Source organism: Vigna unguiculata, chromosome 2, assembly GCF_037176805.1.
Source record: "Vigna unguiculata cultivar grain cowpea cultivar isolate G323 ecotype 2 chromosome 2, ASM3717680v1, whole genome shotgun sequence".
Lineage (NCBI taxonomy): Eukaryota > Viridiplantae > Streptophyta > Magnoliopsida > Fabales > Fabaceae > Vigna > Vigna unguiculata.
In genome coordinates this window covers 34,669,703-34,682,529 of record NC_140793.1, presented here as the reverse complement: position 1 = coordinate 34,682,529, position 12,827 = coordinate 34,669,703, and the positions used below count along the sequence as shown (strand labels likewise).

The 12,827-nt window shown below is 30.8% G+C and overlaps 3 protein-coding genes across 6 annotated transcripts; 2 read left to right on the top strand and 1 right to left on the bottom strand.

Annotated features, from left to right (window-relative positions):
• Positions 1-239: 239 nt before the first annotated feature.
• Positions 240-1,692, top strand: LOC114173273 (uncharacterized). Of its 4 annotated transcripts, none has more exons than XM_028057557.2 (5): positions 240-464; positions 548-724; positions 808-882; positions 1,006-1,104; positions 1,212-1,692. In XM_028057557.2, the coding sequence occupies exons 1-5, from the start codon at positions 276-278 to the stop codon at positions 1,512-1,514; spliced, it is 843 nt and encodes a 280-aa protein (XP_027913358.1). In that variant the 5' UTR covers positions 240-275; the 3' UTR covers positions 1,515-1,692. The 4 variants fall into 4 exon arrangements, with proteins under 4 accessions (XP_027913358.1, XP_027913357.1, XP_027913356.1 ...); XM_028057556.2 differs by having other exon boundaries at positions 1,209-1,692; XM_028057555.2 differs by having other exon boundaries at positions 964-1,104.
• An 820-nt stretch (positions 1,693-2,512) lies between these two features.
• Positions 2,513-5,567, top strand: LOC114173698 (PPR containing-like protein). The gene is made up of 6 exons (XM_028058239.2): positions 2,513-2,668; positions 2,747-2,845; positions 2,936-3,028; positions 3,137-3,280; positions 3,904-4,116; positions 4,932-5,567. Exons 1-6 carry the CDS (start codon positions 2,633-2,635, stop codon positions 5,187-5,189), a joined length of 843 nt encoding a protein of 280 aa, XP_027914040.1. The 5' UTR covers positions 2,513-2,632; the 3' UTR covers positions 5,190-5,567.
• A 66-nt stretch (positions 5,568-5,633) lies between these two features.
• LOC114173697 (flavin-containing monooxygenase FMO GS-OX-like 4) lies at positions 5,634-9,064 on the bottom strand. The gene is made up of 7 exons (XM_028058238.2): positions 8,295-9,064; positions 8,035-8,105; positions 7,061-7,213; positions 6,914-6,996; positions 6,680-6,815; positions 6,391-6,564; positions 5,634-6,017 (listed from the first exon to the last, which is right to left on the bottom strand). Exons 1-7 carry the CDS (start codon positions 8,854-8,856, stop codon positions 5,835-5,837), a joined length of 1,362 nt encoding a protein of 453 aa, XP_027914039.1. The 5' UTR covers positions 8,857-9,064; the 3' UTR covers positions 5,634-5,834.
• Positions 9,065-12,827: the final 3,763 nt, after the last annotated feature.

Below are 12,827 nucleotides of genomic sequence, written 5' to 3'. Positions count from 1 at the left end.
CTAATTGATTTATACTATACAAGCGCATTAGCTGCAGAATTTCGTTGGTAGAATTCAATCTAAAAATCTTCCAAGTCGACCCTTTTTCATTAGCATGAATTGAGATTAATGAAGATAAAGGAAGCGTGATTTTTGCCTTATGTCTCTTTGTCACTCTCACAAACGGCATAGCTATGCAAACCCTACATAATATCAACGCGTTGCCACTGGCCTTGTGCCTGCAACGTTCAACACGGAACTGTACTATTATGGTCTAAAATTGCGGAAAGTTGGCCATGTTATTTCACCATCCGCATCTGAACAAAATTAACAACCAACCCTCCTCAAAACTTAACATCCTTCAATCTAAACCTTTTACCCAAAAAAATCGGTCTCACACTCTTATATATGGATGCCAAACCCATGCCTTACACTTATCATGTTCCTATCATTCATCATGCCTCACACTTCAACAACTTAAGATGGTAATTTTTTTTCTTCTATAGTTTCTAATCATTTTTATTATAGTCTTTGTTGTTTATTACAGTGTTTGCTGTTTGATGCTCAGGCTGGGTTCAACTCAGTTCCTAATTGGCTTCTCATTCTGAAGGAGGAGAAATTTTTCACTCGCTGTTTGAGTCATGGCTCTGTAAAAAAGAATGAGAAAAACGTTTTTTGTTTAGATTGCTGCACCAGCATTTGCCTCCACTGTTTACCCTTTCACCGCTCGCACGTCTTTCTTCAGGTGCAAAACAATTTTTGCTTACACGTAAAAAGGAAAAAAAAAACATTGATTTTCTTAACCCAGGATTGTGTTTCCTGTGTCAGATACGAAGATACATGTACTATGATGTATTGCGGCTTGGTGATGCTGAAACAGTGTTGAACTGTTCCCTTGTTCAAGTAAGAAAAAGCCAGAATGTTATAAAACATAGTATAGATATAGTTATTCTAACTCTTTCTGAATTCATGATGAATAAACAGCCGTACACAACAAATAAAACCAAGGTTGTGTTTTTGAAACAGAGGCCTCACACTCGTTCTCACAGAGGCTCTAGCAATCTTTGCATCACGTGTGACCGTAACCTCCAAGACCCTTACATCTTCTGCTCTCTGTCTTGCAAGGTTCAATTTTTGTGTTATTCAAACAAATTACAAAATTCAAGTCTTCACTTTTCATATTTTGATGCTAATTGGGTGGTCTTGATTTGGACACGTGATCATTGTAGCAGGTGCAGCAACATCTTCTACTGATTACTGAAAGCACAACCATGGAGGGAACTTGCAACAAGTATGAATTCTCTGTGCTGCTCGACAAAGAACGAAGCAGGGAGAACGCGCAGCAAATTGAAGATAGCCAAATCACAACAGATTCAGAACTAGACTCACCCACAGTTTCTGGGTCAACAAGTGTGGCAGAGAGTGTGAATGATTCACTCAAAAAGAAACGTGGCAGTGTTGACCTGGTGCCAGAGATTTGGTACACCATGGTGAACCGGAGAAAGGGTGTTCCTCATCGATCTCCACTGTACTAACAACATATCCTCCAACAGATTATTCTTTTGAATCAAAAACAGCCAGAGATATTTTTTATAATGCTGTCAATTTATAGAACATTTTTTTTATTACTTGGTCTCTCTGTTCTTGACTTCCTTATGAGTTATGCAATTTATACGCAGTCCCCTTATTATTCATCGAAACTTGAGAATGTTATGACTTTGTGAATATTTAAAACTTTTATAGAAGTTATGGTGGAAGTCTCATATTCTCTCGCTGAGACCAATTTACAAGTGAAAATCCCACTTTATAAACAAACGTGAAATGAGTTTATTGAACATCTTACATGGACTAAAAATAAAATTAATTTAATATATATATATATATATATATATATAAATATTTTAATATTAGAAATATTATTTAATTTATGAAATTGTTTTAAATAAAAAAATTAAGTTAAAAGATATGAAATATATTGTTAATTGAGTTTAAATTTTGATAAAAATAATTTATTTATTAGTGGAATTAGTTAAATTTATAAATAAACAGACAAAAATATGTATTTTTGTAATTATTTTAAATATATACCTCAAAATAATATTTAAACCTATAATTTTTTATTAAAACAATAAAATTTTGAGAAAATTAAAGTGTAAAATGTTATACCGTTTAAAGTTTATTATGACAATTAAGTTAGAGTGAAACTTACTTAAAAAATAGACATAATTGTATAGTTTTTAGCAAATAACAAGAGAACACGAGAAGTGTATTTTGAATATTAATAACACGATCTCATATTTATTAATATATTAAAATGAGATATTAATTAAAATAGCTGAATAATATAACAATCATATTATTCAATTAAAAAAATATTCAATAACAAATAAAAAATCAATAAATACATCAAATTTATTAAAGATCAGATTATAATTGAAAATACTCAAATTCCCATCAAATTTCTTCTTGCACCCCATCAAATCTTTCTGAAAAATTTTTAGTGCTTTTTTTTTTCTTTTTATAATCTTTGGTTACCCAAAAATGTGGAATGGGCCAAATGAATTAGGGCCGGAGTGCGCGGAGGAAGAAAGGAGAGGAGGAAGGAGAGAAAGGCGGTTTCAGTTGGTTGAGTCCGTCACCACCGCGAAGCACCATGTGGAGGTTAAGGTCACCTCGAATCTCTCATCTCGTGAGTCTCTCTTTCTCTCTCTATCTCATCGCTTTTCGGAATCGCCTCCATTTTCTTTAGCGTGACTTCGTTCATCAGGTTGGTAGATTGAATGAAATTAAAGTAAGTGATGTGAAGGTTCAGCACCGTCATTGTTGTCAAACTCAAGTGTCGCCTCCTCCATCGAGTTTGCAACAGGTTTGTCTCTGTTCGTCGTTCATAGTTTGTTACCGCCCATGCTTAATGCCGTTACCGTTATATAAATCCAATTAACTTCCCTCCTCGCAGACAGAATATGACCCTCCTGACACCGTAGTTCCGAGGAGTTATATTGGGGAAAACGTATCCCGAAAAGATAAGAACAAATATCTTTACTCTACAGTAAGTATATAATCATGATAATAGATTTATGTATAGTTGGTGTTTTAAGGTTTAAACCAGGTTAGTGACACTGAATTTGTTTTTTTAATAATAATAATAATAATGCAGCTTCTTGAACTCAACGACAGTAAGGAGGCTGTTTATGGTGCTCTTGATGCATGGGTTGCGTGGGAGCAAAACTTCCCCGTCGCCTCATTGAAAAGAATATTGAATTCCCTTGAGAAGGAGCAGCAGTGGCATAGGGTTGTGCAGGTAGCACTACTATCTACTTTCTCTTCTTCTTTTATGCATTATCTTTGTCAATATGAACTATGTCTGTTAGTGGTTCAAGTTGCCTATTTGATATCTGACCAATTAATCTGCGTGAGACAGTCATTTTAACTTATGAGAAAACTGTAATTCATCTACCATTTTATTTTATTTTCTTCTATAAGTCTTTACTGAGAAGTTTTGTCCAAAAAAACCTATGTGCCTTTCTTTTCTTGTGATTCTGTTGGTTGTTTGGTGCTTAAAAAAATGAGAGCATGTTATGAAGCTATCAATTTTTGTAAAGTTCACTTAATATTTACATGACGAGCTATTTCTTTGTGCTTGTTGAAGATTTTTGTAGTCTGATTCTTTAAGTATTAAATTTTGTCCATTTGTTGATTTCTTTCTTTTATTGATAAAGTTATATAACTTTTTGTAGTTTATTTGATTTTGGTATGATCTGTAAGCATGTTAGTTTAGGATTTTTTTGTGAATTTTGAGTCAAAAAAAGATGTCTGGGAATACTTTTAACATTAGGGAGAAAAGGAAAAGTCCAGGGTTGAATTTTAGTTTACCTCGGTAGCACTGTTAGTAAATTACTCGGGTTGTTTAATATCCTATCCAAGGTAATTAAATGGATGCTGAGCAAAGGGCAGGGGACGACAATGGGAACGTATGGTCAACTGATACGAGCTTTAGATATGGACCATAGAGTGGAAGAAGCCCACAAATTCTGGGAAATGAAAATTGGTTCTGATTTGCATTCAGTTCCTTGGCAATTATGTCATGTCATGATATCTGTATATTACCGAAACAACATGCTGGAAGATCTTGTTAAGGTTAGATTTCATTATTTACGACATTTCTTATGTTTCCAATTAGTGATATGTCATTCGTATAATTTTCCAATATGTTTCTTCGCTTGGCTGTGTGATACTTCTGAACATTCTTCTGTCGAAATGGAATTGGAAATTTGGATATTTGATAGATTTCATTCCAATGTTGTGGATTAATCTATGTACCTGACTTCAGAACAAATCTGTTATTGTATGCTAATATTAATCTGCAATGTGTTCCCTTCTAAAATGTCCACAATTTTGGTGTATGCTTTTCTTGATTTTTTTATGGGATAAATCTCTCAGTAGCAAGACATAAATGATCTTCATTCCTTGAAAAGGGTTATAAGCTATAAGTAATGAGAGCTTAAATAATACAAAATGATCATTTGCAGTATCCATACAATTTTTGTTTCTGATAATCTTCATTTGGAGTTTTATGTGTAGCATTGTACTTTCCATTTTTTCTTCAAAATGTTAACCGGTAGAATCTGGACGGAAATTATGAAGGAGTTTGAAAAGTTGAATAGTCATCACGGAGGATAATACAAAAACTTGTCTGTCATTAATAAATTATTATTATTATTATTTGAATATAGATTGGATGAACAGCAAAGATTACTTTACCCGTTCATTTCTTGTGAGGAAAAAAAAATCAAGTAACATACTTATATTAGTTTTCGTGGACTGAGGTTGTCAGCATGCATATTGTAGTAACATCAGAGGTATTGTTTGCATCCTGTTCGACAGTTGCATATACTTGTAGTTAAATTAACTAACAGTTAACCTTCTCTTCATTTTCCTTTGCTTGTGAAAAGCTTTTCAAGGGGCTGGAAGCTTTTGATCGAAAACCGCGGGATAAAACTATCATTCAGAAAGTGGCAAATGCATATGAGATGTTAGGCTTAGTTAAAGAGAAAGAGAAGGTACTGGCAAAATATAGCCATCTCTTCACAGAGGAAGGACCAACTAAACCGCAAAGAAGGAACTCATTTGAGTCAAAGAAAGATATGCATCATACCTCAGAGAAACCACGTCAAAGGCAATCTGTAAATCCATCGTCTGAGGAAAAGTAGAAGTCAGTAGTCTGATACATCGACGAAATTGTTTGGTTAAGGTTAAAAGGGCTATTCATGGGATATTCTGAAGAAGCTGTTTGGTTTTTTGACATGCGATTCTGCTAATTCTGTCGCGGGAAGAACAAAAACATTCCCAGCTGGATATTACATATCATGTGTACTATTTTCTGATGACTTTATGGTATTCTGATATGGTGTAATTGGCCAAGTTCCACCATGTTCAAAGATAGAAGTTCGCCGCACCTTGGGGAAACGGAACCAAACTTATGTCTGCACTATGGACGTCAAAAGCTGTTCTATGTTATAAAGTAGATACTTGTTTTTGTTTGGACAGGTTAAATTTAGGGAAAAGAAATGAGAAAAAAGCTGTTTCAAGTTTGGTGCACGATTTATAGTTTAACTAGTAATGCATGCCACGTAGCTATTATCAGATGAAATAACTAGTGATAACATTTCCATCACATGCTATTAATGGATGAATTTGTAAAAGCGTTCCGAACACGTAATTGTGTAATCACTGTCATAATTTTTTCTACCCTTAAAAATTACGCCCTGAAGTTGATTTTACAATAATTATTCGTGAGAAATGAATCAGGAGCAGAGCCCATTATTTTTTACTTGGCTAAGGACATGTCACAAACATCAGATCAGATAATTGGCAAAATCATGTTCAGCTTGCTGAACCAAATCATCATCCTCCCACTCGTCACGGTAAGACTCGGGTCGCAAGGCCCTGCTCTTACCTGTGGCGAGGTACATTTGCTTTCTCCATTCTTCAAAATAAGGAAATCCACACTGATCCGCAATCCAATCATTGTATTCCCACTGTAATATACAATTCCAAACACATGTGAGATCTTGTGTATTGAGATTTTGTCGACTACACTGAAAGACTTTTCACTCACATGTTCGTAAATATTTTTCTGACAACCACGATACTTTCGGTACCAAGACAGATCTATAAATCAATCTTAAACATTTCCTTATAATCAGAAGTTCTTATTCGTTTTTAAATCCTAATTAAAGATTGGATCAAGAAAACATAATCGCAACCTTAAAAAAAATAACTAATCATAAATGGAAAACTCCAAAAAAATTTTAAAAAATGATTAATGTTATAACTCGATAGTTTCCTTAAACTCAGATTAAGATATCTAAGATAAAAGGCAATAGCCGGAAAGAAGGTTAAAAAAGGCACCTGAAGAAGCGCCATGTTATGAGTGTGACGCTTAGGTGTGCCAGAGGCTTCAAGCGACGAGTAAAAAGCTTGAATATCTTCTACCATCTCCTCTTTTGAAGGAAGTGCAATGCGGTTAGACAAAACTCCAGCGATCCACTTGCTCTGCAACTCGAACATAGGGAATGGAACAATCTGCTGACATAAATGCATTATTATTAAAGCAATTTATGAAAAAATAAACAGGTTTGAGATTTTTCTTTCAAGGAAAGGACGATAATAAAGAAGAGCCATGGACATGAGGAACAACCTTCCAAGGCAACCCAACAAATGAAAGCCATGGAGCCAAGGCTGGTGGAAAAACATGCTTGTAGAGTGGTCCTACACGGTTGTCATCAACAGTCACCTCCCCGTTGGTTTCAAGAAAAGGAAAATCAAAGTTATATCTGGAAAAGGAACAGAGGTATGATTTCTACTTTGAAGATTATTTGGGAGAACAATAACCAAAACATTTATAGAGAATACTGATATAGTATGATAGTACCCTGTGCAATGTATGATGAAGTCAGCAGCAACTGCATTTCCATCTTGAAAAAGCACTGTACCATTTTCATGAACACTGTCAACCTGCATAGATTATCATTTTAGAGAACAGTTGTGGCCATTAACAAGAAAGTAATCCCATTCTCACCATAGAATGAAGCCACATGTTTTGATGGCCAGACACCTTTCCTAGCTTATCTTCTTGGAGAGACCAAGCTGCAATGTGAACTTCTTTAGCAACCGTTGCGATATCTCGAGAGATATCAACCCCACTCGAAGAGTTACCAATTAGAACTACCACCTGCCCAACCCCAAACAAACCAACTTAGTCATACCACATCAAAATATTTAGTACCTTTCGTTAGGATTAAATATGTTTTTTCTAGTTTTAAATATTTGTCCAAAACTGACCACTTTATCTAAAGTTTAATATTTGTCATTTTTTTTTCCTGAGTCTGTGAATAGTTTAATAATTATAATAAAATAAAAATATATGATAATTTGATCATTCAATTAATAATAAAAATTAAATATTAAGAAAAATAAATACTTATCATTTATTTTTTATATTTTTTAAAAATAGTCTTAGATACTTTTATACTTTAAAGAGTTTTTTACTTTTTAAAATAAGGTCATGTAAAAAACAAATTTTTAAAAATGTAAAAGAAAGAAAAATTAAATTAAATCTCTCATAAATTACAAAAAAGAACTATCAATCATTTTTATCTAAAAAAAATCTAAATAATGTGTCACAATCCACGTCCCCTAATTCTTTTTAAAAGATCCAAGTGTTTTATTTAATTGACCTTCAATAAATTGTGAAATTAAATTTATTTCCATACAAATTGCATTATTTGAGAGAAAGATATTTTTTATGGAAATACCGCAAATTTTCTTTACATTTCTTAGCACACACATCCATATATGCTATCATCAAACCAAAGTATTATCTAAAAATTTGGACATACATAAATGACATACAAAAAATATAAACACAAAAAACTAAACTTTAGAGGAAGTAGAAAGTATTAAACGAAAATTATAGAAAAGAAAAAACAATCTTTCAGATATGCATAACACAGAGACATTTAGAATCGAAGAAAGAATTAATACAGCACATACTTTATCTTGATATGGCTCAGGTCTTCTATAATTATGGCTATGAAGCTGCTTTCCTGGCCACACGTTAATCCCTGTAAAGATTCTACACTGTAAAATGAAGAAAAAAAAAAAACTACAAAAGTATATATATTATGTGCATACATTAGTATTCTGCAGTTTAACGTAACATGATGTTTTATAGTATATTTCTATTTTTCTTAAAAATAGAAAAATGGAATGTGAGTATTATAGTAAATAATAATGACGGAAAGAGAAAGAACCAGGGATATCAGGAAGACGAGGCTGAACATAATGTCCGTTGCAAACGATAACGGCGTCGTAAATCTCGTCCACAGGATCACTATTCCGTGATGCTGACGTCACCCTCCACTTTCCACCCTTATCCAATCCTGCGAACACCACTTCCGTCCCGAACCGCACCAATTCATCGATTTCAAAACGAGCTGCGAAATCTTGCAAATACCTCAAAACCTCTCTGTGACCGGGGAACCTTCTAGAATCCCTCCCTTTCTCCTCCCTCTTCTTGAAAGGGTAATCTCGGAAACCCATGCTCTCCCGAGGCAGATTGGTTCGGAGCGAATCGTAGAGGCTCGAGTGGACAATGCTCCGCTTGGGGTCCAAACCTACCGGATCCGATTCAACCTCCGGAGTGTACACCCACGTGCCTCCAACTTGGTCTCCTCGCTCGAAAACCACCACCCGGTGCCCCTCTCGTCGGAGCTCGCGTGCCGCCACAAGACCGGTGGCGCCGGCACCGATCACTGCCACGTGGCGCGAGGTGAGAAGCGGGGAAGTGCTGGACATAATTGATTTTACTGTCATGCCTTGCTTTTGAGGTTTTCAATGAATCAGAGCATCACGTTTCTCACAGTAATGCAGAATGATCCTCGCTGCTGCTCTTTCGTTCTTATGGGAAGATACATTTATTTAATAAATTATAAATGCTTCATCAAAAGATTTATCATGTTTGGATTTATTTGATCAGAATCAATGCATCGATGCAGTTACCTTTTTGTAATCATTGGTTGGTTCAATTCGCTTTGGTAGAAAAGCATCTCCCACATGTATTCCTTTAAAAGATTATAATTTTTATAATTTTCACTTAAAAATACAAATTCAATCTTACTTTAATGATAATAAATTTTCAAAACATTCATACTTTTATATAATTATGTTTTAAATAAAAATTATTTAGCTTTATTTGAACAGTTGTATTGTTTTTCTAAACAAGGAATTTCATATATAAGTTTTTTCATAAATTAAAGAAATTTGGCAAGTTAGATCACATTTATTATCTTTTTCAAGATTTGGTTTCTTTAAGTTGAGAATTTCATTACAAGTACCATGAAGATATGCTTATAACCTAATTAAAGTGTGCTTATACAGATCTTAGTTGGACAGATGTTTTTAAATTGAAGAAATATAAATTAAAAATAAAATATTTATACGAATCATCAAAAGCTTGTGATTGATTAGCTGGAACATTTATACATTTTATAGTGTGTTGATATATTTTAAATAAATGATTTATATTAGCTCAGTTGTTATGATTTGAGTGAGTTTAATGAGGTACTGCATCATATGTTGTCATACATTGTCGTAGAGTGTTATATATATATATATATATATATATATATAACACCGTTTATGCAGGTTGGATTATCAATAATGACTTAATTAGATTATGAAGAAGAAGAAAAAGGCCTCTGTGTTTAAACTGCTGGATTGTGACTGTGTTTTTTTTTTTTTTCTATTTACTTGTAAATTCTGTTAATTAATTTAATGAATAAAATGAAGAGACAGCTCCCACAAGCTGTGTGAGGCCACTTATTATTATTATTATTATTATTATTATTATTATTATTATTATTATTATTAATTGTTTGGTGTTTTGTTAAGTTTGGGAATTTCGGCTATGTAGCTTCTGGGCAATGGAGTTGGGCCTCTGACCCTGAGCTGGGCTGTGTAGCTTTTTCTAGATCTTCACATGGGCTCCAATCTTAAAGTGCCCAAATATCTATATTAGTCTTTTTGTTTGCGTAGACCAAAACTTATATACTATGTTAGGTTAATTTTAATACTAAAATTCTAGTCACAGAGTTTTTAAATTTCATGTTAAGTTTAATATTAAGAGAGTAGTTGTCACATTGGAGAAACAGGAACGCATTTTATTATGTTTATTTATTTTCAAAGAAAAATTTCATCTACATACTTAATGATCCATATATTAAGTGTAAAATTTTTGTTTTCTTTATTTTTATCTGCACGTGTACTTTTTACTATTTTAATATTAACTAATTGAATTTTATTAAGAAAATAAAAATACTAAGTAATCGTTATTTATCAAATAATCAATATAAATAAGAGTATTCTTATTTTTCTAATATCAAATATTTATAATTATATACATTTTAAATATGACAATTTGTTTTTTCAATATTAAATGTTTTTCAAAGATTACATAAAATTTAATACGAGAACCAAAATATTTATCATTTTTATAAACATTAAGAAAACAAAGTTAAAAAAAATATATTCAAGTTTAAAAATATTTTAAATGTATTTACACTTTATTTTTCTAAATTTTAGTGAAATTGATTATTTTTCATACTTTAATAAAATTATTATACACTAATGAAATCTCATAAAAATAAAGATTAAATTAATAATAACTTAAATTTTATCTTTTAAATTTCAATCCACATTAGATGGTAATAAAAAAAATAATGAAGTAGATGAATTGTGTTTATAAAATTGTAAACGATAAGTTAAAAATATAACTATATAAAAAATCATCCAAATAACGTTTCTACATGATATAAAGAAATAATAAATAAAATAAATAAAAATAATTAAATATTTATCTTATAAACAATTCTGATGTATTATTAAATGAAATTATATAAAAAAAATAAATGTATAATTATTTACGTACTTATCATCGTCCTCGCATTTGGAAAAATTAGATATTATCATATTTGTACCATTTAACATTTTTTTAAATTCGTAAATATATATATTTTTTGTTTAGTGACTAAACTTCATATACCATACCATGTTTCTTAACCAAGAGAACATTTAAATCGGAAAAGGGTGTTAGCCTCTTCTAATGAGTGTAAAAAATCATGAGTTAGTCTAACTCTTTTTTTTATTCATGCTGACTTTTCACTTTTCAAAGATTGACAAAAACGAGTTGATCCATTACAGTGAAAATGGATTGAAAATCAATACATTTTACTATTTTTTAAGTTTTTTTTTTGTTTTTAAAATTATTTTTATTTGTACATAGATTTTAAAAATACATATAATTATATAAATATATTCTAAAATTTTAATTAATCAATATATTTAATAAAAAATTTAAAATAATTAATAATTTTATATGCTAAATTAATCTACTATAATTATTAAAATTTAATTAATAAATGTGAATGATTTAAATTAAAATATTATTGTATATATGTATATTCAAAACAATATAATATTTTTCTTAAAATAAATTTTAATTTAATTGTTAGACCACAAGCGGACAAATTAAAAACACTAACCTAACTTGTTAAATTCTGACAAATTATCAAACAAAATCCTACTTTCTCATTTGCAGCTCTTTTCATTCGTACTCATCTACTGAAGTGAGTAAACTATGTTATAGATATTGATACTTTTAATATTTATAATTCTGACAAATTTGTTTTTCATAAATTAAAACATTTTAATCAACATATGCCACAGAGTGTAAATATAAGTTGATTTTAAACTACATAATATGTGTTTTAAATGTACTCTCTATAAGTAACCTTATTTTTCTATTATTATTATTATTATTATTATTAAATATTTTAACTGTTTTCTTTATAAAAAAGTATTTATTAACCTCAATTTTAAAATTAATTATTTCAGTAGCCCTTAAAATTATATTTATCTTGATTTTGTATTAGGATACCTACTCCTTTGTTTGGACTAGTAGTGGAAACTGATAAACGCACACACTCACCTTCATCTTCCAAATTTATAATCAATAAATGCACACTTTTATTTACGCATATTATTTATATACTAATTTTTGTAGAAAAGAAGGGTAAAATCTTACACGCGAAGCTTGAATTTTGTTCTTTTTCTTTATTTTAAAAATAGTGGAGGAGAAAAGGAGGATTCATCACGTGCTGACAAAATAAAATATGTTCTTCAATTTTAAGGAGGATTCATCACGTGCTGACAAAATAAAATATGTTCTTCAATTTTGTAATCACGTCATACTAATTTAAGTATCACTTAACATAATTATGTTTTTATTTTTTAAATTAGAAAAACTTAACGTTTTTTATTGTTTTAATTCTTTCGTATTAACTTAACTTTTTACTATAAAATAATTCCTCAAAAATATTATTTTAAATAAAATTACATATCCAAACAAAATTTTTGTATAGCCATAACCATAATTTATCCATTTCTTTCCTCTTTGCAAGCAAAGTAAAATACAAAATATTTTTTTTCGTTTCTCTAAGACTAATAAATAAAAATATCTCTAAACTAAATTATTAATATGGTTAAATATGTTTTTGTCCCTTAAGTTTCATTGAATTTTGGTATTAGTCTATTTCAAAACTTTAGACCAATTTAGTCCTTCATATTTCAAAATACGTGGATTTAGTTATTTAAATCAAATTTTGTTAGGTTTATTTAAAATTTCAAGCGTGTTTCATAATAATATTTGACTTAACATTAAAGCAAAATTGTGTCAAACAATATAAACAACTCAAATACAATCCTGAAATACACACGAAACATACAAA

What these genes read in the sequence shown, in the direction of transcription:
- LOC114173273 (XM_028057554.2), top strand. Translation starts at nt 276, where the DNA reads ATGTTATTTCACCATCCGCATCTGAACAAAATTAACAACCAACCCTCC. An exon ending in GCTCGCACGTCTTTCTTCAG is followed by an intron (nt 725 to 807) that starts GTGCAAAACAAT and finishes TTCCTGTGTCAG; the next exon opens with ATACGAAGATACATGTACTA. An exon ending in TCTGCTCTCTGTCTTGCAAG is followed by an intron (nt 1,105 to 1,208) that starts GTTCAATTTTTG and finishes TGATCATTGTAG; the next exon opens with CAGGTGCAGCAACATCTTCT.
- LOC114173697 (XM_028058238.2), bottom strand. Translation starts at nt 8,856, where the DNA reads ATGACAGTAAAATCAATTATGTCCAGCACTTCCCCGCTTCTCACCTCG. An exon ending in TCGTCTTCCTGATATCCCTG is followed by an intron (nt 8,106 to 8,294) that starts GTTCTTTCTCTT and finishes GAATCTTTACAG; the next exon opens with GGATTAACGTGTGGCCAGGA. An exon ending in TTCATCATACATTGCACAGG is followed by an intron (nt 6,816 to 6,913) that starts GTACTATCATAC and finishes TTCCTTTTCCAG; the next exon opens with ATATAACTTTGATTTTCCTT.
- LOC114173698 (XM_028058239.2), top strand. Translation starts at nt 2,633, where the DNA reads ATGTGGAGGTTAAGGTCACCTCGAATCTCTCATCTC. An exon ending in CACCTCGAATCTCTCATCTC is followed by an intron (nt 2,669 to 2,746) that starts GTGAGTCTCTCT and finishes TTCGTTCATCAG; the next exon opens with GTTGGTAGATTGAATGAAAT. An exon ending in AGTGGCATAGGGTTGTGCAG is followed by an intron (nt 3,281 to 3,903) that starts GTAGCACTACTA and finishes ATCCTATCCAAG; the next exon opens with GTAATTAAATGGATGCTGAG.